The sequence below is a fragment of the Amaranthus tricolor genome, chromosome 15, assembly GCF_026212465.1.
Source record: "Amaranthus tricolor cultivar Red isolate AtriRed21 chromosome 15, ASM2621246v1, whole genome shotgun sequence".
NCBI classification, from domain to species: domain Eukaryota; kingdom Viridiplantae; phylum Streptophyta; class Magnoliopsida; order Caryophyllales; family Amaranthaceae; genus Amaranthus; species Amaranthus tricolor.
In genome coordinates, this window is record NC_080061.1 from 2229430 (window position 1) to 2255549 (window position 26120).

The following is a 26120-nucleotide window of genomic DNA, read 5'->3' on the forward strand; positions in this document are numbered from 1 at the left end:
AGTACATTCTAAAATAAATTTATTATTGCTACATTTCATTCATTCAAAAACATTTATTTTGTAGGAATATAATTAGATATTTTGAGTTATCTCTTATTGAGTTATCATCTAACTTCAATACCAAAATCATATTACTATTACTCAAATGGAAAGAAGAGAAAAATGACAAAGGTCCCCTCATAACAATTGACATAATATCACATCATCATTTATTCATTAATATTTCATTTAGTTTTGAATATCCTTAAAACATTATCTAAATAAGAAGAAACAATAGCCGTTCACCCCTACACTCAAATTTTGTAAGTTCATTACTTTCTTAAGCAACTCCATATCATCTTTTCATCGACTTTCTTATATATTTTTTTCTATCACAATAAATTTGCTACAATTTTTATTTTACTTTTTTTTAATAGGGTTATTAATTTTATTTTTGGAACTTTTATTTCCTTCTAATTTCACTTAATTCAAAAAACTATATCCGTAAAATGTAATAAACTTAATAAAACAGAAACACGTCAAAAACTCGAACTCTGAACCGCCGAATTCAGACCAAACATCCATCCATGGCCCATTTGTTCTTAAAAACATGACGGCGTTACGCCAGGGTCCGAAGGGCTGGTGTCATACAAAGTCAGACAAACGTAAACGAAATTTCATCATCTTCCCATTCTTTCCTTCCTTCTTATTACTTCCCTTGCCTTGTTAACCCTGCTATCTACCAAAATCTTGCTTTTCGCGCATCCTTTTCTCTCGTCCACCATTCTCCTTTCTCATTCCTCTCACTTCAATTCTTATACATCTCAATCAATTAACATTCATTTCAATCATACACATCATCTTGCTTTTGATCTTCGTATTAGGTTTTCCCTGAATTTGATTGAATTCACTGGTAACTGGTAAGCATTACCTAACCCTAACCCTAAATATAAAGCTAGTGTTTTTGATTAAAACGGAATTGGTTTGTTATTTCTTGATTCATTTACTACTTGTTTAAATTCTGAATTGTTATTTTCTGATCTGAACTATTTGTTATTAGGAATTTAATTGAAGACGGTTGTAGATCGAGAATGACGATCCCTAACGCTGGAGATGAGAATTCATTGAAGATTGAAGTAATTCATTCGCCGGAAGAGGAAAGGCGGATTATAAAAGAGTTGAATGATCATGCTGAATCGAATCTTAGAGAAGGGAATTTGTACTATGTTGTTTCTTATCGGTAAAGTCGTCTTTCAGATTTTGATTGATTTTGTTTTGTTTTGAATTCGGAGGGTTTTGTTATAATAGTATATTCGAATTTTCTTTTTTCTGAATGTGTAAATAATTGAATCTTTTGGATGAATGAAGGATTTGTTGGGAGGTTTTGATTGGGGCTTTGGTTTCCTTTAAATTTAATGGTGACAGCAGTATTTGATTTTTTGTTCTTTGTATTTGCGGTGCTAATGTGAGAAGTATAAGTATAGCTTAGAGGATGAAAATTTGACTGCTTGTTAGGGGATGAGAGGAAGATGAAAATTTGAAAGAAGAATGAGTATGAGATCGTGAGATGTTGAGAATCAGGGTGCCACTATGGTTCTGTGGCGATCTTTAAGTTTCTACCTTGTAGAATTTTGCAAATATCGTTCCATTCTTTTTTAAAGTCGTCTTTAGTGTAGAGAAGAAGAGAAATGTAGGCATATATTTTCTTTTGTTTTGAATTTGGATTAGGATTACGTCACTGGAGGGACGTCTTTCTTTTCATTCATTGTCAAATGAATGGGGCTGATATTGGGAAGATTTGGAAGGAACTGGGAAGATAAAACTTAATATTATGGAAAAGATGATCTTCCTCACCTACATTGTTTGATGAAATCAAAAAACAGCCAGATATGACTGGACATAGAGATTAGAGATTTACTCTCTTTATATTTACACTGCATGTGTTATTCTAAAGGACTTTAATCTTCTTCAGAACTTTAATCTCAATAGATAGAAAAGATCAATATATTCCATTTATAAACAGTGGCAGAGTTTACACTGCATCTGTTATTTTAAAGGAAACTTACATAGTATTTTCTTCAGAACTTTAATCTCAATAGATAGAAAAGATCAATATATTCCATTTATAAACAGTGGTGGAATTTACACTGAATGTATTATTTTAAAGAACACTTGCAGACCATTTTCTTCATAACTTTATTTCAATAGATAGAAAGATCAATATATTCCATTTATAAATAGTGGCTAGTCAGTGGTAGCACAAAATACTAGTTGTAGTTGTTAGTAGATACAAGAACAAGTGAATAATTTATATATAAATGGATAGTCTAAAATATGTTACATATAGAATTAAATTGAATTTGGGATTGATAGACAATCCAATTTTGTAATCTAATTAATCGAAATTTCGTAAATATTTGATACCACTATTACTTACCATGAATTTAACTGAAAAGCATGTGGAGGTAAAAGGTCGTTTGCCATTTTGCTAATTCTGTTTGCAGTGCTATGTAATTGCCTCCATTCAATGGATAAATGGTGAATTTTCTACAGAATAGTCCTTTTTTGGCTTTTGATCAGGATGTTTATATTAATCATTATGTACCTTTTTGTTTTCTTTCTTTTGCAGATGGTTCATGAACTGGAGGAGGTATACCGGACAAGATGATGATTGTGAAATGAATGAGAGTGCTCCAGATATATTGAATGCAGTGGACAGACCAGGGCCTATTGACAATTCTGATTTAATTTTAAATGTAAATGATGGTGACATTGATAATATAGAACTTATTAGAACCTTGGAGGAAGGGCAAGATTATGTATTAGTTCCCGAAGAAGTTTGGAAGAAGCTATTGGAATGGTGAGAGACTGAAGTTCTTTCTCACGTTTCTGTTTTTTTCGTCGTCATTTATTTTATTTTCTTGGTGTAAAGTATGTCTCTATGTTTTTATGCTTCCAATTTATCTTTATAGGAGGGGATGCTGTTTCTTTTATTTGACTCTAGACTTTAGGTGTTTTAGCATTCTAGACTAACCCGTCAGTCAACAACAAAAAGACGTTTACCCTGCCTCCTATGTATTCATTAAGAAGCTTTCAGACTACTTTGGTAACTAATTATGTATATATATGTATGAAAACCTTTGATTCATGATAGATTTTCTTAGGTATTCTGGAGGTCCACCAGTTCCTAGGAAGCTGATTTCTCAGGGTGACTGTATTAAAAGGTTCAATGTGGAAGTATATCCTCTGTCTCTTAAGCTAACGGATTCCAGGGACAACACTCAATTAGACATGAGGTTAAGTAAGAAGGTAATAAATGCTAGAATTATTCCTGTGCCACTCTTCATCCCATAAAAATATATATGAAATGATTATAAATACAACTTTAGTGTAATCTTCTATTTTCAGAAACTATGTGAGCTTTCTTTCTAGTATTAAGTTTCATGATTTGTTATAATTGACTTTCTTCTATTGGTGCTTTACTAAATAAATTTTTTGATGGATAATGTATCTCTTTTTTCTTTTAACAGTAGACTATTTTGGAAGGTTTTTATTGATTGCTTTACTTACTAAATTTTTTGAAATTCCTGACTACTTCAGATTTAATGTCTTCTAGGATCTCTTGTATTTTATCTTAATATAGGACTAAAGCTGTTATCAATCTTTTTGTTTTTTAAGTTGTTCTTCTGGTAGACTGTTTTTTATAATTCTCCTTTTTCTGCTTTTATTTTTATTTTAAGTTCCCCGATGTTCCCTCCAAATAAATGTGCTAAAACTTGCTATCATTTTATATCTATAATTATTGAATTTATAGTTGATGGGTTGGGGTACTTTGTTTTTTGAACTTGTTTCAGTATCACTTGCATGATTTTCAATGCATAATTTGGGCCGCTTAAACATGAATTATACTCTTTCCATCCCAGTTAATTTGCTACGATATCAATTTTTGCTTGTCTCATTTAATTTGGTGAATTTCTATTTTAGGAAATGGTCTTTTAATTTAATCCACACAATTTAAACTTCTTATCTTATTCTTCGAGCAACCAAAAGTTCTTTAAAAAGCAAAATGTGTTACAATGTAACAGTTCACTGGGATAAATAATGTATTATTAAAACCTCAAAACTATGTGATGCAAATATATTATAGGTGTACAGTACAATTAACTGAAAATTTCAACTAGTAACATTTGCTTGTGTTTTTTGTGAAAAATAGTTAATGTGGAGTTTGTGAGTCCTGAAAAATTAAAATTGGAATAAGTATTGAGAAACGAAGAACTATAAGTTTGAGAGTTGTTTTTGTTTTCTGAGATGCAACTTTGGTTGCTTATTGTACAAGTTTTGATTCATGAGTTGACTATTGTGGTCAGGCTACCATTCGTGAGCTCTATGAGAAAGTGTGTGCACTCAAAGGGTTGACGCCAGACAAGGTTTTGGTTTATTTTATGTAATTGTTTTGGATATTTAAAACAGTAGTTCTTTATTAATAATCTTTTTTGTTTTTGGGTTGTCTTTAATGCGAACAGATTGATATCTGGGATTACTTTAATGAGCGGCGGCAATGTGTTTTAGATCCTTCGGACAAGACGTTGGAAGATGCTCTTCTGCAAATGGATCAACATGTTAGTGTTTCTTTTTCCTTCTGCTTTGCTTTGCAGATTTTTATTCATGAAATTATATTCCCTGTGTGTCTGTGGCTGCTGGAGCATAATTTATGTTTAGAATCCATTTCCAGGGGTTCTGTGAGTTTTGAAGATGCATGTCCAAATTTTTTTTTCCTGGTTGCTTTACACATTTTTATTACTTGAGCATTTTGGTTGAGGGGAATTTATTCAAACAAATAGAAAAATTATTATTCATTATTTTCCTTACATAACAAGAATGCAATGAAGCTTACTCCTTATGTATTCTTCACTCTTGACAATCAACACTATAGAGTATTAACTCTCCAAAAAAACTACACTGGAGCAACATTTGTTTTTCTTTGGTAACAACATTCTCTTATAACATTCCATTTTGACTTTCTATTACCCGATGCCACTTAGTGGTTCCCATCTGGGCTCTCAACTTGGCGGGATTTGCCGGGGTCAAATATATACAATCTTACTGTTGGAAAAAGCTGAGGTTTTTTTTGACCCTTGATAGCAAGCATAAATGCATGTTCACATTGACATAACTGTTAACGTGCACATGATTTAACAACCATTTTACTGTAGCTATTTTACCATCCTCAAACATGATCCTTTTTTTTTAGCTACGCCTACGAGTAGAAGAGTTCCAAGAGCATTTACATCAATATTTTTATGATAGTCAATGTCTTGAATTTTTGATAGATCACATTCTGAAAGAGAATGGAATTCTCATGGTGTTAACACGCTTTTGTGTAACTTGGAAAAAAATTCTCGTGGTGCTAACACGCTTCTCTGTAACTTGACTAAAGAAAGGATAATTATATGAAAACTTCTGTATATTCTGCTGATTGCTGCTCACTTCATAGTTCTGAAATGCAGTTTTGTAATGCTACATCATGATTGCGGTGGTGCTTGGCTAATCAGAGAGTCATATTTATAGGAAAATTGCAAAATGGTTGGCATACATGTAGTGAAATTGCACTGGATTGTGATGTCTGTAAACTTTTTTGTCTTTATTATGTAGATTCTTTTGGAGATACGGCCTATTGGGAAGGTATCATCAAGCCTTGGGGTCTCTTCACCTGGAAATGAATTAGCTTTGGTGCCAGTGGAACCCTCAAGGTCTTCTGTGACGATTGCTGGCGGTCCAGCCTTGTCAAATGGTTACTCAACGAGAAACAGTTTCAATATGTGTGCAGGATTGAGTTCTAGCTCTACTGTTGAGAATGGTGGTCATGATAGTGTTGGTAGTCTGAGAAAGAAGGAAAAGGGAGGTTTAGCTGGATTACAGAATCTGGGGAATACTTGCTTTATGAATAGTGCTCTTCAGTGTTTGGTCCATACTCCACCTCTTGTTAATTACTTTCGGCTAGACTACTCTAACGAGATAAACAAGCAAAACCCACTTGGAATGCATGTATGTACTTTTTGTTTTCTTCATTTTGCTTGTTTCTGTTTGCTTTTGCCTAGAACTAAAATATTCTTGAGATATGTATCATGTGCAATGTTCTCTTCCTGTATAGGGTGAGCTCGCCATTGCATTTGGCGATTTATTGAGGGAAATGTGGTCTTCTGGACGGGGATCAATCGTGCCACGTCTATTTAAGGGAAAGCTTGCTCGATTTGCTCCTCAGTTTAGCGGGTATAATCAGCACGATTCTCAGGTTTGTTTACACACATACCAAAACTTCATTACATTTTGTAAATTACTAAAGCAGAATGGTGGTGTGTGCTTTTGTTTGGATATTAAGGAAAGGTCTTTTTTTATCTAATTGACTTGATTGAAAAATTTACACTGGTTAATATTAATTGATCTCCACTGATCAAAATTTTTAATTGAATGTGGATTTCTTTTGGGGTGGGGTGGGGTGGGGTTAATTTTAACGATTCTCTATTTTTTCTTGTTTGCACTCATGAATTTGATCAAAGGATTTGGTTATTACTGACTTAAACTGATTTTGTGCTGATTTAATCTAATATTACTTGATATTATTATTGTTCTGATTGAAGAGGACAGGGCCTAAATTGCAACATTTTGACAGACACCATGTTATTTTATGTAGAACATGCAAAACACGTTTATATGGAGATTTTATTAAAGTGATTGAATGTGAAGGAGTCCTAGTACGTTTTACATAAGGTACTAATAGCCTGTAATGTTTGAAGTTTTGAATATTGTCATGGTAGGCAACATACCTCATTGGATTCAGATGAATAATTTACATGATCATAGGTCTAGCTGGCTGTTGTGGTGGACGTTGATTGAAAGGAAATCCTTAGTTTCACTATTTATCTCTTTATCCCTGTGGTTTATCGTTGTTACTGTTATTTGGAAATTACTACACAAATTAGGTGTAAATCAAGCAAAATGAGTAAAGTGGTAAAAATGTCTATTCTATGGGGAAGTGGGAGAAATGTGTGGATGAAAGTTAAGTTGTGTGAATGAGAATTAAAGAAAGAGTGTGAATCATGGCCAAAAATAGATTTGGGGCAAATTTGGTTGGACAGACTAATAAGAAAAATGCGGCAAACTTCGTAAGACAAAAGGCGTAGTTTGTTACGTTATTTTCGTACTTAAATATGGAAGTAGTTCTTCTCCTATTTTGTATGCACTTATAGAATGTGTCATGCGTTACTAAATTGAGCTGTATTTCATTTAGGAACTGCTTGCCTTCTTGTTGGATGGATTGCATGAAGACTTGAACCGCGTTAAGCAGAAACCTTACATTGAGATGAAAGATTCAGATGGCCGACCTGACGAAGAATATGCAGAAGAGTGTTGGAAGAATCATAAGGCTCGTAATGATTCAATTATTGTTGATACATGTCAGGTTGGAAAAGTCCTTGTTAATACACTTTGACTGTTCATCTATGCTCCATGAACTGTTTTATAATCCATATCTTTGTTCTAGGTTTGTGTTAAAAGGACTTTTGGTAGTGCATCTTTCGTTTTTAGATTTCCGAAATTGTTCATACTTGTTAATATCTTGAGAGCAAAGTATTGTGAAAGGGTAACAATGGTGAACCGAAATCTGGTGCTGGTCTTCGCCATTAATGGGCATCTCTTCCGGTGACATGGCATCGCTATTTTCACTTTAGATTCTCTTTGAAGCTTATTTGTTTTAGAGTAATTTTCATGGATCTGGACACTTCTACCCCATGAAGCTTATATTGGATTCTTAATCTAGACCTCACTTGTGACTATTACTTTAGGCTTCTTTTCTTACTTTCTAGAGTATATGGGCCTTCTTGTTGGTGGTATAAGGAAATGATATCATATGAAATTGAATTAAATGTAATTATTTTCTTGTTTCTTTCTCTCCCTTGTCTTACTTTTGGTTTCCCTTCATCACATTGAACTATAAACTACCATATTTGGTTTACTCCACTAGTGAGAGGAATGGCTGCACAAAGTATAACATAGGAACAACCTGGCTCCCACTAGTTGTGCAATTCTGTAAGTTGATGAAATTACTATAGATATTGTTGTTTGCTCAACTGCTACATAAATTTCAATATGGAAGCACCAGTAGCTGCTGATTTCAGCTAGTTGTGCTTGGGTTTGTCACACATTAAGGTAAGCTGTATACCTGTGTAAGTTAATAGATCTCCGAACATGATTGTTGTTGCTTGATGAAAATTTTCCCTCTAGACACGGCAGTACAAACATGAAACATTTTAACACAAGTTTTATGGTATAATAGTACATCCATAGGTGAAGGCTTACTCTAAATAATAGTACAACCATAGTTGAAGGGGAAACTATTTGACTTGGAGATTTATGTCTTTGGAACGTGAAAAATCTTAGTAATGCACAGGGACAGGTGTTAGGATCTGTGACAAGTAATATATATATTGGATGATCAAATTTTGATGACTCAACATGGAAAAAAACCGCGGTCGCGGATGTGTAATTTGTTTGCGGAAAAATCGTGGCCGATGCGGCCTGAAAAGTCTTCTAAGGGAAGTTTTAAACTTGTAATTGCATTTTTATTAGTACTATTATTGTGCAATAATATGCCCATAGCTATTATAATTGCACTATGTGAGGTATTTTAAGTGTATAATTAAGTATTAATGAAATTTTAATGGGGAGACAATAACGTCGTCATTCTATAGTATCATTGTAATGGAATAACGGGCGCTACACATTACCTAATGATCGACGCAGCATTTTGACAGTGAAAATTCATGCACTGTTTAACCGGAGATTCAATGTTGCGGAAACTCTCAAATACGTTACATAACTAGCATTATTTAATGTAGCTCTGGGAGTTTTTATTCCATGGAACTCACTCGTTGTATATGGTTGGATTTACTCTCTGATGTGGTATTAACTTTTGCATTGGTACTTTAAGTTCTAGGGACATCATTATATCAGGATATGAATATTTTGATTTGGTGGCTCTATATTGGTGTTTACTTGATGTACCATTAGTTGACTAGTAATGGGATGATAGATTTTTGAAGCATGTGATTTTCCAAAAATCGTGGTGATGTGGTAGTAGTATGCTTCCCAAGCTGAATATCTCATGCATCATTTCCAATATTTTTAGAGGTAGTATTTTTCTCAGTCTACTTTTTGTGGTAGTTGATGTGTCGGATAATGTTATGTTTCTGGCTTGAGCTCATAAAACCTGTGATTAACCGCAATTTTTTTTGGTGGTTTCAGACTTGATGGCATGCATAGAATATAGCAAATTTCATTGAAGTTTAAAATTAATGTTAGTTTGACATTCTCTGGTGGTAAAATGCGCAGGGTCAGTACAAGTCTACTCTGGTTTGTCCAGTTTGCAACAAGATTTCAATTACATTTGATCCATTTATGTACTTGAGTTTGCCCTTGCCTTCAATCGTCAATAGAACAATGACAGTTACTGTGCTCTATGGTACTGGAAATGGACTTCCGATACCATATACTGTAGCGGTTTCTAAACATGGATGCTGTAGAGATCTGATTCAAGCACTGGGAAATGCATGCTGTCTGGGGAATGACGAGACCCTCTTCCTAGCCGAGGTAGATATGCTATTTTTTTTCCTGCATTTTATTACTCATGGCTATGACTAAATTATCAATTTTAACTTTCAGGTTTACGATCACAAAATTTTCCGATATTTTGAATCTGCTCTGGAGTCACTGTCTTCCATCAAGGATGATGATCATATTGTAGCATACCGAATTCCTAAGAAATATGGGTTAAAGAGACTGGAGATAGTTCATCAAACCCCAGAAAAGTAAGTGCTGGTGCAACAATGAGGTTTTGAATCCTTTTTATCAACCCCTTCCTCCCAGGAATATGAATTGAATTAATTTTCCCTAAGTTACTCTAGTTTTTTTCTGTGATGTACTTATCAAGTACATAGCTCATCGTTAGATTTAATGACAGGAAGCTTCTAGGATCACCACTTGTAACCTATTTACAAGAAGAGCCGCAAACTGTTGCTGATGTTTGTAATGCTGTTATGAGTATACTTTCTCCTTTGAGAAAAGATCATGTCTTTTTAAATACGAACAATGGTGAGAAAGAGAATGGTTCTGTATCAGGAGACAATGGTGAAGCAGACCATATGCTTGTAGACAACACTGCAGGATACAAGTATGGCGACAGTTGCCTTCTCCAGCTCAGTATCACCGAGGATAGGTTTCTGAGTGGCAAACAATTTGACGACGATTATGTTAAAAGCAATTCTTCCTTAAGGGTCACTCTTTGTTGGACTGATATTGAACACAATCTTTATGATATTAGCTATCTAGAGGACCTCCCTGTGGTGTGCAAATCAGGTTTTACTACTAAGAAGACTCGCCAAGAAGCTGTCTCTTTATTCTCATGTCTGGATGCATTTTTGAAGGAGGAGCCCCTTGGGCCTGATGACATGTGGTAAGGCTCCATATACAAGTTCTATATGAAAGATCTGTACTTGGTTTTACTCAACATGTTTGGATCAGTTTGTAGAACTTATTTTGTCGCTACATCTGGATGCAGGTATTGCCCTAATTGCAAGGAACACAGAGAGGCCTCCAAGAAGCTAGACCTTTGGAGACTGCCCGAGATACTTGTCATCCACCTGAAACGGTTCTCATATAGCAGATATTTTAAAAACAAACTAGATACCTTCGTGAGCTTTCCAATCCAGAAATTGGATATGGGGAAATATGCAAAGAATGGGGATGCATCTGATGTCCCCTATGTATACGAATTGTATGCCATTAGCAACCATTATGGCGGCCTTGGCGGTGGGCACTATTCTGCTTATGCAAAGGTTAGAGACCTATCTCAAACCTTTTCCTTCGTTGGGCAAGATTGTGTTTCCTTAAGGTTGATGCATGATGATGATGATTTATGGTGCTAATCAGATTCATCTTCTTTCTTTCCATCTAATCTTGAGTGATAAAATCTCACATATTGTGAGACTTATAAAGTTGACCCGATCTCGCAATAAGTTCAATAAGTTTGTGACTGTGCTTCATATTAGACTTTTCCTTGTCTTATTGCAAGACGATTGTAACATTTGTTGCCTTTTGAATTCTTGCTTTTTTCAAAATGGCCCAAAATAGTCCAAAACCGACCATAATTCACTTTTGTTCTTTCGGGATTCATGATACTGAGTTGCTTGGCGGAGGAAAACTTGAATGGTGGAGGATTAGAGAGTTGGAGGGAACATTAACTTGAGCGATCAACCATTTGTCACCTACAATTTGTTACTATCTATACCCACTCACTTCAATGAACACCTGTATTTTTAAATTGTTATTGATGTTGGGTAGTTACATGGATTCGACTCATGCCATAAGATGTGATGATGATGTTTTCATTGTCTATTTGTTTCTAACACCACAATCCTCCGACTCTAACTTCATAAGTTGGAAATTGGAGTCTAGGCTTTGCCTTGTTGTTTGGGTTGAATTTTGAAATTCACATGCAAACAACTAAATGTATTTTTTTTGTTTCATTTGGAATCTTATGGTCCTTATTTCTCGAATGTGCAGTTGATTGACGAAGACAAATGGTATCACTTCGATGACAGTCATGTTTCTCCAGTAGATGAATCAGAAATTAAGACATCAGCTGCATATGTTTTGTTTTACCGAAGGGTGAAAGTTGAAGCCAAATCTAAAGTTGGAAGATCATCTTAGGATCACAATCTTTCTTAAAAGCATTCTGTGCAGGATTGCAAACTTCATTTGCTCAGGATATTACAAGTACTCATTATAAATGTGTTTTAGTGAAAAAATTGGATATTGGCTTGCTGAGACAGACTAGTTGGCGTTAGATGGGGAGCTGACTAACAAGATTATCGGATAGCTAGATTGGGAGGTAGGTCTTCATTTGGTTCAATCAGTATATGCTTATCTATTCTACAAAATTTTGAAGTGAGCCGCTAGATTATAAATTCTCGGTATCTTTTCTTGTAGGCCTTATGTATAGGTCTGTGGCCGTATTAGTAGTGTCCAATCATATTAGGGAACACCATTAAGACTGTTCCACCTCTGTTTGGTGGGTTATTTGAGATCTTGAAGAATGCCTTGATTTGTGGCTAATATTTTGATCGCCCTTCTAGATGTTTTCTCCTTGTATTGATGTCTGTTTTACTTGTACATCTGGGGTCTAGCGCAGCAAAGTTTTGGAATCGGGATTATAATATCTACTTAATTGTATTATGTTACCTTATCAGATTTGTAATACTTTTCAAGGCAATGCCGACTATATTTCCTAGTCTTATTATCTCATACTTGTATTTCCTTTGTGCACAATTAATGGTTTAACAAATCATTCTTGGTTTTTGATAATCTCATGATGCTAAAAAAAATCTCTCAATTTTTTATAGTAATGATTTTGATTTTGAAAAAAGTAATTATGAAATTTAATTGTTTTCTGTTAGAGTATATAACATATCTTGGGGATATGTTATATACTCTAACATTTTCTTCCTTATTTTTTCAAGAAACTAATTGTATGATTTTACAAAATCACTATTGTTTTCTTCCCTATTTGTCATTTTCCACTACATTATTTATTCTAAAGATATTTTTGAAATCTAATTGTTAATTTATATGGAGAAAAGAAGACTTATTTTGAGCAAATCATGTAATGGTTGATAAATCAATACTTAAACTTTACAAATGACAATCAGTTGTGGTAGTTTTTATAAAATGTTAAATCAAAAAGATTGATATATAATTAAAATTTGTGAAAATTTTACATTTAATAATTTCGGTAATTCATTCAAAACAAAATTTCAAGGAGATACTGGCAGAAGGTTTAGTTTTAGTTTTCAATCAAGTACTACCGCACAAAGACCAAATCCGGGGGAGGGATGCCGGACACCGGACAGACAAGAAAGAAGGAAAATAGAAAAAGCAATGCAAAGAAAAGTAAAAGGAGATTGAATGTTTGCAGTGTCAAAAAGAAAAAGAATGAGTCGTCAAAAAATAATGATATTAACAAGCAGTACAAGCAAAGAAACTAATATCTCTTCCCTAAATCTGAAGACTCTTCTCGAATATCTCTTATAAATCTGGAATTGGCTCACTACTCAGAATTTAATTGTATTCTATCATAATATAAATAACCTCTTAACCATCACTAATCTATTCTAAATTACTGCTACCATCCCCATCATCATCATAACCAATGAAATTACTGTGAGACCTGCTGAGGGATATCTTTCCTGCATAATCAATACAAAAACAGTTCATTATTTGTTAATGTTTAATCAAATTGTAATATAATCAAGGTTAGGGAGGTTCAACAAAATAAATTTGGCTTCAAACCATAGTGCAAAAATACAGCTTCACTTATGATTGTGAATTGGATATAACGGTCAATACTGAAAAGTTCACAGTATATCGCATTGATTACAATAGTGAAACACTAATCTCTAAATGTGTGTATTGATACAAATTGATTGGTGATATGTTAGACAATTAAATACTAATAGGGTTATTAATCAAATGGTCCGGACTATAACCCGGGAAGATCTAGACCTAAATTCCACCCTAGTACAACCATGATATACAAATACAGAGCAAAAAAAGTTGGACACCAATCTACACCAATATACAAACAAAGGAATCTTATGCTTTTTTTCATGTGCCCACATCTAGTGGGTCAAGAGCCAAGGGAAGGTGCCATTTCACTGGGAAGAATCAAACACACCAAAATAATATAGAATTCAACTTTGAAAAAAACCAAAACCTTTAACGGTTCGTCTGGTATTAGAGGGTGGAAATAAAAATGATTTATTGCGTAAAATTTTGATGATATATATCATGTCATTCTCATGGTAATGAAAACCTGATTATATAAAAGTTTTTGTTCATAATTTTTCATTACAACCTAATATCATATTTTCAAATGCTAATGTGTTGGAATGAATTTTGAAAAGAATACGATGTTGTTGAAAGAAAATAAGCATGACTATTAAACTTGTTACACTAATTTTTTTTATCATTTTCACCTTTTAGTACCGATTACTAAACCGGCTGTAAATATTAAAAAAATTAGTGAGATGAATGAAGGAGCATACCGTTGATGAAGAAATGGAGAGATAACCACTAGAAGAAGTGCGACCACCACCACCACTACCACTACTACCAGCAGCAGTTTCGGCTGCAGCCGAAGACGGTCCATCAGCACCATAACTAGAACCATTACCAACTGCTTGAATTGTAGGAAACCCCAATGAATAAGCTGGTGAACCATCAGGCTTAAACAACCCATAATTCCTCTCAGAACTTGGTCCTGGCTTCATATTCTCATTAAAAAGTGCAAATACAAACACATTTAAATCACAATTAGGCTTCATGGGTGTACCCTTTTTTGCACTATTACTAAAAAGCTTAATCAAATTTCCATTATATTTCTTAGCATTATCAGGAGTAGCACCATACTCATCTTCATCCCCTTTAGATGGCCACCCAGTTTCTGACACTTGAACTTCCACTCTTTTACTAAAAGTGGGTCCCATTGCAGCATACACAGCATCAACTTGAGCATACAACATGTTATCATAATGCAAATTAGAATCTGGGTCTACCATAATATTTGCTGTTTTAGCTTGAAGCAGGACATAATCAAGATTCACTTCTTGTGGACTAGCTTTATATGCAAAATAAGGGTATGCATTAATCAAGAATGGGGATCCTGTTTTTGAATGAAAGTTCAAGATTTGAGTTATACACCCACTTAGATCTTGTCGAAACGAACCAGATGAAGGTGGGTAAGATGTATCAAGAATGGCTAAATTGTGAGCTGTAGTTACCCAAATATCACCATCTAAGCCTAATTTCTGGAGTGCTGAATGCATATTCTGCATTGCAGGCACAAGACTACTAGTTAAGATAGTATCATTGTATGTTAATACTTCATTTCCTATAAGAATACATGTTATATTTGTATCAGGTAAGTAGCCTTGAACATTTTTCTTAACCCAATCAAGTGATTGTTTTGGGTCTTTAGCTAGTTGTGGGAGTAAATCATTGCCTACTGTGACAGTGAACTGGATCCCAGTTTTAGCAAAAGCTTTCAGGACTTTGGAGTCTGCATCATAGAGCTTAACTTTGGTTGCTCCTATGGCTTTTACTAGAGGGACTACTTTGTCTGGTGGTGGAAGATTGTTGGCAATTTGCCCATAGTTTATTCCTAATGAGAACACTGATACTGGCAGAATACCTGATTACAAACAGCAAGAAATTAGAAAGTAAGAATGAATGATACTCCATTATGGTAAGCTATACTTCTTCCGTCCCTTTGAAGTTTCTGTATAACGGGTTGTTTGCCGGGTGATTCGAGTGATTTAACCAACTGATTTTAAACATGCCGGCCAAAACAGCTTTTAAAATAACCGGCTAATTTACCAAATAATAACATTAAATGATTTGATCGATCAAACCACTTATTTATAATTTAAATTAAATAAGTTAAATCGGTCATTTTGTCAAACACTGCCATCACCCATGTCTATTTAACAATATGGGTGTTTGGCAAATAGGTGATTGGATTGATTTGACCAACTCATCTTACACATGTCAGTAAAAACCCAATATTAAAATATTAACATCAGATGATTTGACCATCCGCCAATTTCTAAATACTAGTAAGTTCAAATTGTCATTTTGGCAAACACCCTAATGTCTAAAGAACCTCTTACTTCTCAACCACGGACATAAGCTAAGTAATTAGCGAAAAATAAGATGAGCTTTAGTGATTAGAAACAAAATACCTGAAAGTAGAAGGATTAATGAAAATGGTAATAACGGAGAATGTGAGGATCTGCATATACTTGTGTTTATATATCTGGCTGGTGTTCCCATGATGCTGATGAAAATGAACTAATAATAAGTACTAGTCTACTAGATCTCTTGAAAATTTGGAACAATGTTGAGAGTAAAAAAAGGGAGGAGAATTATACTACTTCCTGCTCTAATTGGCTCTTGAAATGGTTGGATTTTGTGAAATGAGTGTGAAATCTTTGCCCAATTGTTTGGCAAAGAGAGAAATGAGAAAGGAATGAGGTAGAAAGTGTATATAGTAGTATACTGATAGAGTGCAAGAACCGTGTTAAATTGATTCTTTCTCTTTTGGTATTTATATATAAAAAAATTTTAATTACTTAGTACACTTTTCTTTTTCCTCTACATTAATATAGATGTCAGTGAGATATTTATGGTTTTTAAGGCTGTACATAATCTTGAAACTAGAAAAAAATTAATATTTTATATAATTATTCTAACTTTCTAAGAAAAATTAAACACTGAATTAATAAAGCATAATTAAATTTTTACTTTTTCAAAGCAAAAATAATATTAAATGACATAAATAAAATATAAGATTCTATGCTCTATATATTGTTTTCATTTTATTTTTATTTTATATCCCATTAACTCTTACACTTTTATCGTTATTTAAAAAAAATAATAATATTTTTATCAATAAATTAAATTCTTAGTATTTATGTTAAATCGAAATAAGACACGTATTACTTCCTCCGTTTTGAAATACTCGCTACATTTCGGTTAAAAGCACTATTTATCGTTTAGACTTATTTTATATATTGCGATTAATGTGCAAGTAAAAATATAATCAATGGGATTTTGTTTGAATCGTCTAATCGCATACTTTCATATAGTTAACTTTTTATAATTTTTAGATGTGTAAATTCAATATATAAATAAATATAATAACACATTAAATTACGTACAAAGTCAAATATAGAAACTAGAACGAGACGGAGGAAGTAGGAAACAAAGTTAGTGATAAATATTAAATACAACAATTGAAGACTGATATTTTGAATATAAAAATGATGTCGGACTGTTGTTGATATTTAACCGGTTCGATGGAAATGATCATATTCTAGCATGTCTTACAAGTAGAGAAGCATACATATACATTTAACCATGATATAATATAATAAATAGATTATCCTTCAATCATAAAGCTAACAGGCAACGGCTAGGTTGAATATATGTAATTTTATTTTATTAAAAAACAAAAATATTTACAATTGATTGAAGGAGTTACTAATTTTAATATTAAATTTTAAATTTTAAAAATTTAACTTCACCAAAGATAAAGTCTCTCACAAAAATTTAATTTTTATTGGTAATTTTTGATAAATATTTTTAATATATTTTTATATACATTATGGCTTGTAAAGTAAACTCATCATTCTCTTACCTTTTACCCTTTTCTACTTTATCAACTTTTGTGGATTCCACAACAATCTGAAAGCATCATATAATGGTAGAAGGCTCCAGCAGATGACCCCACAACACATCATATTTTCTTTCTTCATCTATATTTGATGACAAGTTCTGTCAATTCCTTATTTTACCCTCTTTTATTTACCCATCTACATTTCTAAGCATCTCTTAAAAAATAAAAGTGACTGTTTTTTCGGAAAAAAAATAAAATAATGATATTTAAAGCCTTAAAGAAATTCAATTTAGAAATTTAAAAACAATTGTCAAAAAATCTAATAAATTTTTTTTTTTCCAAAAAGTACCTAATAAAAAAAATTTTGACAAAAAGTATCTAATAAAATTTTTTCTTTTCCAAAAAGTATCTAATAATATTTTTCTTTAGTTTACCGTTAAATATAACGGTTGACCGGTCAAAATAGAAAATTCTTCCTCCTCATCTTTAATTTCTTTTTCAATTTAGATTTTGAGTTAAACAAATATAAGTTAAAACATAGTCATATTAGATCTTGTTTGATTTGTCTCAATACAAGGATTATTAATATCAACTTTTTATAATTTTTAGTTAAAAATAATTTGAGATATTATGAATTAAAATATTGCCTCGACAAGTGTAAAAATTCAAATGGGACAATTAGGCTAAATAGGGAAGAGTAATAAATAAAAGAAAAATTAAATCGCATAGATAAAATTACAATGAATGATATAACCTACAATAAAAAAAAATAGAAATTCAGTTGGACAGAATGAGCGAGTAATTTTTATCATCAAATATCTCTCAATTTTCAAGTCTTCATTGTCGTTTAATCTAACAGTTTAAAATGTATTTCATCGGCTTCATCAAAGACATGTCTGATTCAACGATTTTGTTACTGTTAGTGATGACTGATGAGCTTGTGGGACCCTGCCCATTCTAGGTCGGTGTAAGAGATTTTTTTTTCCCATTCATATTTAAACTTATTTTTAGAATTTATAATGTTTTTTTGTCATTTTTATAACACTTGTGTATTATTTACTATTTTTAAATATTCTTTCCATTTACTTTTTTGCAAATTTTAATGCAAATTTTATAATCAAATAATTTTAATTGTGTGTTTTTAAAAATTCTAAAAAATTGATATTTAGAAAGTATGTATTGAGACGAATCTAACAAGATCTCACCTAAATATATATTTTTTCTTATCGGTCGATGAGAAATCGTAGTCAAAATTTGACTTTGAAATTCATAAACTCTATTTGAGAAAAACATATAAAACGGGAAGAAGTAATAAATACTCAATTATAGCATTATATAAATCTATGTGAAAGCTTTTAAAAATAAATATGACAATTTTATTAGACGAAAAAAAATATATAATTTCTTAATTCTTAGGGACAGGAGGAGTAATAGTATTTTGCACGGTTACAACTTACAACCGGTGTTATTTCAAGGGGGTGGTCGAATGGGGGAGTACTTGTTCAGTTTTGTGGATGTTTAGCAATTTGGTAAAAATTAGTTTTTGGTTGTTTGTTGTTTGGAGAAAAAAATTGATCAAAAGACAAGTCAATGAAAAAACTACTTGTACTCGATTTTAGTTTTCTAAAGTGTTTTAAAAAACTAATAATTCGATATTTACCCGATCTCGTAACAAAATCCAACTTTAATCAGAATTAAAAAATAAATTTATAATTATCTAAAATTAATATGAATAAAAAAACTCAATTTCAAATCGACACTCAAAACAACCCACACAAATACAATCGGATATCTGAAATTACCGTTATTTTAAAACATTATAAGTTTAATTTTTATGTAATTCTTATATAATTAAAAAATAATTTTGAAATGATGAGTTGTTGATAGTAGGGTATTATTTGTTTACGGAAAGTGTGATGCTTAGATCCGACACGACAGTATTCACATGGGATACGCCCGTTTCCGGTTTGTCCTGCTTTGTTTAATGGATACTCCCAAGTTTATTTAAAAAGCTATAATAAAAATAATGAAGAACAAACTCAAAGGACAGCTTAATATGTTTTGTTTGGTAGTCTGGCTTCGTTGTGTATTATTGTGGTAATAGCGTTTAACACTAATAAGAAAATCCTAATCAATAACTATAATTTATAAATGACCATAAAAAATAAAAAAATAATAAAATATATAAAATAAAATACTAAAAATTCCTCCTATGAAAAAATATGGGCATTAGATGTGACGTGACGCATCTGCAAAGTAACCTTTACAAAACTACCTTAGCATGAAAGCCTACACTTTTATTTTAAAGCTTTCTAGCCATTGTTCAACCAATTGCCAATCTGCAATTGCCGCCCACCCAATAGAATATTATTTCTCCACTGGTTGGGATGAAGTCCTTAGATTTTTGTGGGTGGTTCTGGGCATATGCAGGATGTTCAATGAGTTGATTTGGATTAATGTCTGAATACTATTCAGGATGTTCAATGAGTTGTATTTGGTCATGTGGTGTCAAACTCATACATATACTGATACGGTGATACCTAATGCTTATGAAAATTATCTACGCAAATTTGGTGGCCATTAAAAAAGATTGGGTATTGCATCAATCACACCAACTTCATTGCATAATTTTCGGGAATCTCTTCAAAACTTCATATACTGATTTCACAATCTCATACTACAACTGATTGCTTCAGGCACAGAGTGTTATTGCACCCTACACACGAACTTAGCAACACGTACATAAGCACAATGATGCGCAAAAAACCGCACCTGATACCATAGGAACAACGGATTTATACAAACTTATACATTTCTAGCCTTTTGAATGTGCCATAGCGTGCACCCTTAGGTATTCCACATAAGTGGTAGATTGAAGGATGAAATCGGAGTGCTGAATTATTCCCTTAGATGTAAACGTCAGCACGGGTAGTATTATGTACCGTTAGTAGATTCCACAGCGTTTATAATCTTGTAGGGCAGAAAATATCATACAGCAGCGGTAACCTTCTCGGTTTTTGGAGTAATTTCTTCTACTGCATCAACACCTGGTTCACTTCCAGGAACTTCTAAGCTCAACAACAGCTTTTCCCACAGTTTAGCCGGTTCCTGGGTTTTGCAATACATTTGCATTAACGATGTAGGAAGATCTTGTACTTTCATTTGGATCGATCATTACTCAAGATTAACGACAAGAAAGAAATAGCCTACCTTCCAAGATACATCCTGAGACATGCAGTTCTGGATCATCTCTTTCATGGCTGGGGTACCGTAGGTTTTGAGGGCTCTCTTCACAGTTGTGGCTACAGCAGTAACATCTTGTGGGTCTACAGTATCACACTAAAGATAGTACACAAATGAGGTTTAGTAAATATAGTTCAAATCGTACAAAACTTATCAAACATATTATAATTTTAAGTTCAAATCTCAAATATGTGATACTTGAATATTGCCCATGATGATCTTTGATAAGGGTATATAGCATATAGTGATTAGTAAGGCTTCAATCATAAGCTAAAGCTTTTGGTTGAGTTGGTTCCTTGATATGGTATCAGAAGTCACGAATACAAGGGATTTTAATCATAAGTTTTTAGTTGAGTTGGTTCCTTGACAACGTTTAAAATAATGTATCTTAGTTCTCTAAAAGATGCAGTGAAAATCTTAAAATTGAAGAACTTACTTCAACACTAAATGCACCCATCTGGAATCCAGTATAGCCTTCCTTGACTGTGTCCACTAACCCACCAGTAGAGGCAACAATTGGCAACTGACAAACAAGAAATTTGAAGGGGTTGGTTAGAAAACGTAAATTCAGGTGATAATTTTTGTTTCCGAACACAAAAGTTGCAAAGGATCTAAGACAATACAGTTCCATAGCTCATGGCATGCAACTGGACAAGACCGCACGGCTCAAATCTGCTAGGAATTAGCATGTAATCAGCACCAGCAATTATCATATGAGCCAAAGGGCTATTAAACTTTGCCACTCCGATAGCTTTGCCTGGATATTTGATCTCAAGTTCTTCTATTTGCTTCTCCATTGCTTTTTTACCAGTTCCCTAAAAAGAAGATTATAAACACCCATCAGCTTCATGGCCTTATGCAATACATGCTTACATATGGATAACGTATACTGAAAAAATACTAACCAAAACAATTATTTGGACATCCTCTCCGATGAATTCTGGAATTGCTGCAGTAAGAATATCAGAACCTTTCTGTTCCTCGAGTCTACCAATGAATCCGATCAATGGTTTTGTTGGATCAATCTCTAACCCAGTTTCTGCTTGAAGGGCTTCTTTTAGAAGTGGTTTTGCATCCATTACCTGCGAAGAGATTCCCGCATGATTATAAGATTGTTCTCTTCATACAAGCTCTTGACTGGAAAACAGTAAAGGCTATGTTCGACAATCTCAACAATTAAGCCGGTAGCTCTTGGGTACTCTAAATTCAGAAATTATTTTTGCTTGCAGCAAAAGTGATTAAGAAAAATGTGTTTACCGTAGTTTTGTCATAGTTGACACAAATATATTCATCAGTTGATGGGTTCCAGATCTGGGTGTCGGTGCCATTGGTGATGCCTGTAAGAGTAGCCACACGACATACATTGTCCAACTCAACTCCTTTAGCAGGGCCCGAGAGGAGTTCCTGAGCATAATATGGACTGACAGTCACTACCCTGTCGGACTCCAAGATACCGGCCTTCATCCAGTTGATTTTCCTTCCTTTAACTGGCTTAACGTGCCTGGAAAACCATCAGTATTCCAAGATCAGGAATAGTAGAGGAAGCTTTTCCTCCATGAAAATCTATTGGTTTAACAGTTGAAATGACAATTTTCAAGGACATAAAAATTCTATATAACTGTACCCGTCTATGAAGTCAAAGGAACCCTTAAATTCATCAGGAAGGCCGAGTTTTGAGAAATCATCAAAGGCGAATCTCCCTTGGTAAGCTATGTTGTGGATACAGAAGACAACCTGCCATTTCAACAACCGAACGTCGGTATTTCTCACAAGCCTTGTTTAAGTTTGAGCATAGAAGCAATTTAAGGAAGCCCTACCTTGGCATTTTTATAGATACCCTTAGATTGATACATGGATTTGAGGTAGCATGGAAGCAGGCCAGTGTGCCAGTCGTTGGCAACAAACACAATGTCCTCCCCTGCGAGGACATCGAAACAAAATTTTCATTTACACTCTATTTACCTATAATAGTGCATGTTTTGAGAAGAATTTTATGCATCGTAATCAATATCACATGATTCACTAATCTCTTTGTGAATCACGAATAAAAAAAAGCGATTTATAGTTGATTTTGGGCTATTCTAAGGTCATTTTGAGCGAATGGCGAATTCAAAAAACGAATTAAATATCAAATTATGTTATACTGGTCGAAATCAAAGAGGAAAGTTTGACTACCATAAGGGCCAGAGAAGTTCGGATTGTTGTTCAAATTCAAAACTCTAGGAGCCTCCAAAGCAGCCTGCAGAAAACCGACTACACCCAACATTAGAAATCAGGATGGATGCTCATAGACGAATTAGTTACTAATTTGCACTCATGAAATTTACCAGGCAGAGTAAACTGAAACGAATTTGGTTGTCATCAAAATCTGAACCAGCTGTAGGACCATAGAGCTTCGAGCCAGTTTTTCCCCATACCTAAAAATTAACAAGTTAAGCCATCTATCTAGAGATCTTAAGTCTCCGTCTGCCTCATCATGCCAATAAAACCGGAAAGATGAGTTTTTATAACAAAATTGATCCGAACCTTCTCAAGGAACATTGGATGGTCCACGAAAACAATGTCTACTCCCCTTTTGTAAGTATGGAAGAGACGGACCATGAAAAGTGAGTCTCCAACTTTCAACTGCAATGAATATCAACTATTTGTTAAATCTAAACGCAGTAACTACTCATTTTAGCTAATTGCTTTTGGTCATGTAATAAGCCATTCTACAAACTGATGCAAGTATGCAACGCTAGATGACATTTTCTTTGATAAAATTAGTTATACTATAAGCCAAAGACCACAGAATGCAACCCTTACATATCAGAAGCAATGTCACATGATTCGCTAATCGTCTTGCGAATCGCAAATAAAAAAAGCAAATTATGGTCGGTTTTAAGCTATTTTTGAACCATTTTGAGAACGCGATCCAAAAGGCAAACAAATTATATTACACTGATTTGAAGCCAAACTATTAGCAAATACGCAAATTTTACTAGGGACTAAATGAGCTATTTAAATGGCCTCTAACACTATGATTCCCAAGACCTTTAGTCCATTTGACTTTTAACCATTTAGCCTAAAGTTCAACACCACAAAATGTCACTTTTGAATATAAACTAATTGCATCAACAATACCACTGTAACTTTAACTTCATAATAAGCGTCGCTGTTGTAAAAACAACCTGTAGTATGGATTTCACATAGGTGGTGCTAGTGTCACATGATTCGCTGCTCGACTCACGAATCGAAAAAAGCGAACTATGGCCGGTTTTAGGCTATTTTTGAACCATTTTGAGCGACTCGCGAATTCAAAAGGCGAACTAACTAGCGAATTATGTTACACTAGTGCAAACTAGCAACATGAAACAGTGGCGTAAGTAATTACCTCAACAAGTTCATTGGTGTCCCATGCATCTTTGTATTGGTCATAGCGAGGGATGATTGCCATTGCCCTATGTCCTCTTTTCTAGAAAATTGTAATAAAACAAAAATCGACATTACATACGCATTCATGAATTCATCATCAATCATTTCAATCGACCAATGGCCATAAAATAAAAGGAGGGATCATAATACTTACAGCCAAAGCTGGTGGGAGTCCACCAACAACATCACCAAGACCACCAGTTTTGCAAAACTTATCACATTCAGTTGCGACGAACACAATGTTCATTCCACGAATAGTAGCTCTGTGTGGCAGATCATTCGGGGTTTTGCTCACTTTGCTTCTTACATTCTTAGTCAATGCTTTTGAATTGGATTTCATCTGTAGCATGTCAGCTTTGTTTAATGACCTCAACCCATTATGAGTGCTGAGGAGGGTTTTAAGGTCAATCTGAGCCAAAGCTGCTTTACTTTCCGGAACGGCAGAATATGCACTTCTAGAAACAAAGTGAGAAGTGGCAACAGATGCCATTGCTTAGCCTGAAACTAACATATAGTATACCAATAGAAGTCAATTTTAATCCATAGAATTAGAAACTAGCCAAAAAAACATTGACTAGTACTTCAGCTAAATAATCATCTTAATTCCATAACTCAATTAAAACCAGGTGAAGAATAATGTTAGAGTATATAACATATCCTGGGGCCGTAACTATTAGCTTAAGCTTTTGTTGGTTAAGTTGATTCCTTGACATGGTATCAGAAGTCAACGTGACAAGAGGTCACGGGTTCGAATCTCAATCACCCCTCATTTAAAGTGGAATATTTAGGTATAAGGAGGGCTTATGTTGCATCCACACTTCTAGCCCAAAAGGTCTCATGTGAGGGGAAAGTATTAGAGTATATAATATATTTGGGGCCTCAACCATTAGCTTAGGCTTTTGGTTGAGTTGGTTATTGACAGATAACTACAGAAATGCTTTTACCAATTTCTCACTCTATCTAATAAGAAAATAGTCGCAGCTTTCTCAAAAAAAACTGAAATTACACTCTCGATGGCATTTTTCAAAAGTATCAGCAAAAAGAAAATAAGAAATTTTCAATCATAAACAAATTAACAAAAAAAAGATATTACCAAAATTAATACCAAAAGCAACCCCATCAAACCATTTCCATGCTTTAGCTTCCGCACAATAATCAATAAACTTTGCATAATTCTAAAAATTAGCTCGTTTCATATGAGTGTCCTATATAATTAGGATATTTCTTAAATTATCACTTTAAAATTATAAGAAATCACTTAAATATACATTAAATTAGATCAGTCCAATAGTGATAGTCAAATTTGTGTTATAAAATATACTTCTATATAACAATCACCATGAGACAACTTATTCAAATTTCAACCTTAAAACTTCCTACAAAAGGGTGACCCATTAAAGAGTGGAGCAAGAAAAAGGAGAAAAATTGAAGAGAAAATTTACACATTCACAAAACCTAATTTTCATTTTTCAAAACGACATCTCTTACCCTTAAGTAGTCATCATAAGTTAACAAATTCAATCAATTGCTCAAATCATCTAAAATAACCCATAAACCCCAAAATTCTAAACCTTCAACCAAAAAAAGATCTACTTTTATATATTCTTCTACACAACAACCAATCAATTGCAATAAACATCAGTAATTACAGAACAAAATGCATAAACAAAAACAGAATTCAAAAAAATAAATATATATATTTTTTTTGAATAATAAATGGGAAATATACCTGGGTTAAGTGAGAAATCTGAAAGAAGAAAGCAGAGAGCTTTGTCTCAGAATAGTAATCTGAAGATCAGTGGACACTCTTGTTGTTGGACACTGATACTGATTTTAATGCACAACCTCATGTTATTTGTAGGATTCCAAAATCCTTCTCACGTGTTATTACTCGTGGCATTATTTTAATGGTTGATTTTTATTTGCCTCAATAAATATTCAACAGAGTATTATTTTTTATTTGAGTCAGAAAATATATTTTTTTAAGAGGAAATTTGTTGGCCTCAAGATAATGGAAGATTATCATTTAGAGCCGTGAATTTGCAATTAAGATTGTGATCACATGTCCATAATAGAGGTTTTTTTTTTTCAAATCAAACTTGAAAATTTTCTTTGAATTTTTTTTCCTAGACGTTTGAGGAGTAACACAATGACGAATTCTACATATTTATAAGAAAATAATTTAGATAAGTTTATT

The 26120-nt window shown here is 33.4% G+C and overlaps 3 protein-coding genes across 3 annotated transcripts; 1 reads left to right on the plus strand and 2 right to left on the minus strand.

Annotated features, from left to right (window-relative positions):
- The first annotated feature begins 303 nt into the window (after window positions 1-303).
- Window positions 304-12338, plus strand: LOC130801790 (ubiquitin carboxyl-terminal hydrolase 10-like). Its single transcript, XM_057665675.1, has 14 exons — window positions 304-899; window positions 1040-1219; window positions 2609-2839; window positions 3144-3288; window positions 4347-4406; window positions 4503-4598; window positions 5632-6024; window positions 6131-6271; window positions 7268-7438; window positions 9367-9624; window positions 9697-9842; window positions 9995-10486; window positions 10592-10868; window positions 11596-12338. The coding sequence occupies exons 2-14, from the start codon at window positions 1071-1073 to the stop codon at window positions 11740-11742; spliced, it is 2706 nt and encodes a 901-aa protein (XP_057521658.1). The 5' UTR covers window positions 304-899; window positions 1040-1070; the 3' UTR covers window positions 11743-12338.
- Window positions 12339-13024: 686 nt separating this feature from the next.
- On the minus strand, window positions 13025-16212 carry LOC130801792 (glucan endo-1,3-beta-glucosidase 11-like). The gene is made up of 3 exons (XM_057665676.1): window positions 15831-16212; window positions 14136-15280; window positions 13025-13277 (listed from the first exon to the last, which is right to left on the minus strand). The coding sequence occupies exons 1-3, from the start codon at window positions 15919-15921 to the stop codon at window positions 13203-13205; spliced, it is 1311 nt and encodes a 436-aa protein (XP_057521659.1). The 5' UTR covers window positions 15922-16212; the 3' UTR covers window positions 13025-13202.
- A 3694-nt stretch (window positions 16213-19906) lies between these two features.
- Window positions 19907-25949, minus strand: LOC130801536 (granule-bound starch synthase 1, chloroplastic/amyloplastic-like). The gene is made up of 14 exons (XM_057665407.1): window positions 25653-25949; window positions 24078-24427; window positions 23883-23963; window positions 23036-23134; window positions 22837-22926; window positions 22685-22748; window positions 22327-22427; window positions 22134-22243; window positions 21767-22010; window positions 21415-21591; window positions 21133-21324; window positions 20946-21032; window positions 20477-20605; window positions 19907-20374 (listed from the first exon to the last, which is right to left on the minus strand). The coding sequence occupies exons 2-14, from the start codon at window positions 24411-24413 to the stop codon at window positions 20255-20257; spliced, it is 1830 nt and encodes a 609-aa protein (XP_057521390.1). The 5' UTR covers window positions 24414-24427; window positions 25653-25949; the 3' UTR covers window positions 19907-20254.
- Between the last annotated feature and the right edge of the window lie 171 nt (window positions 25950-26120).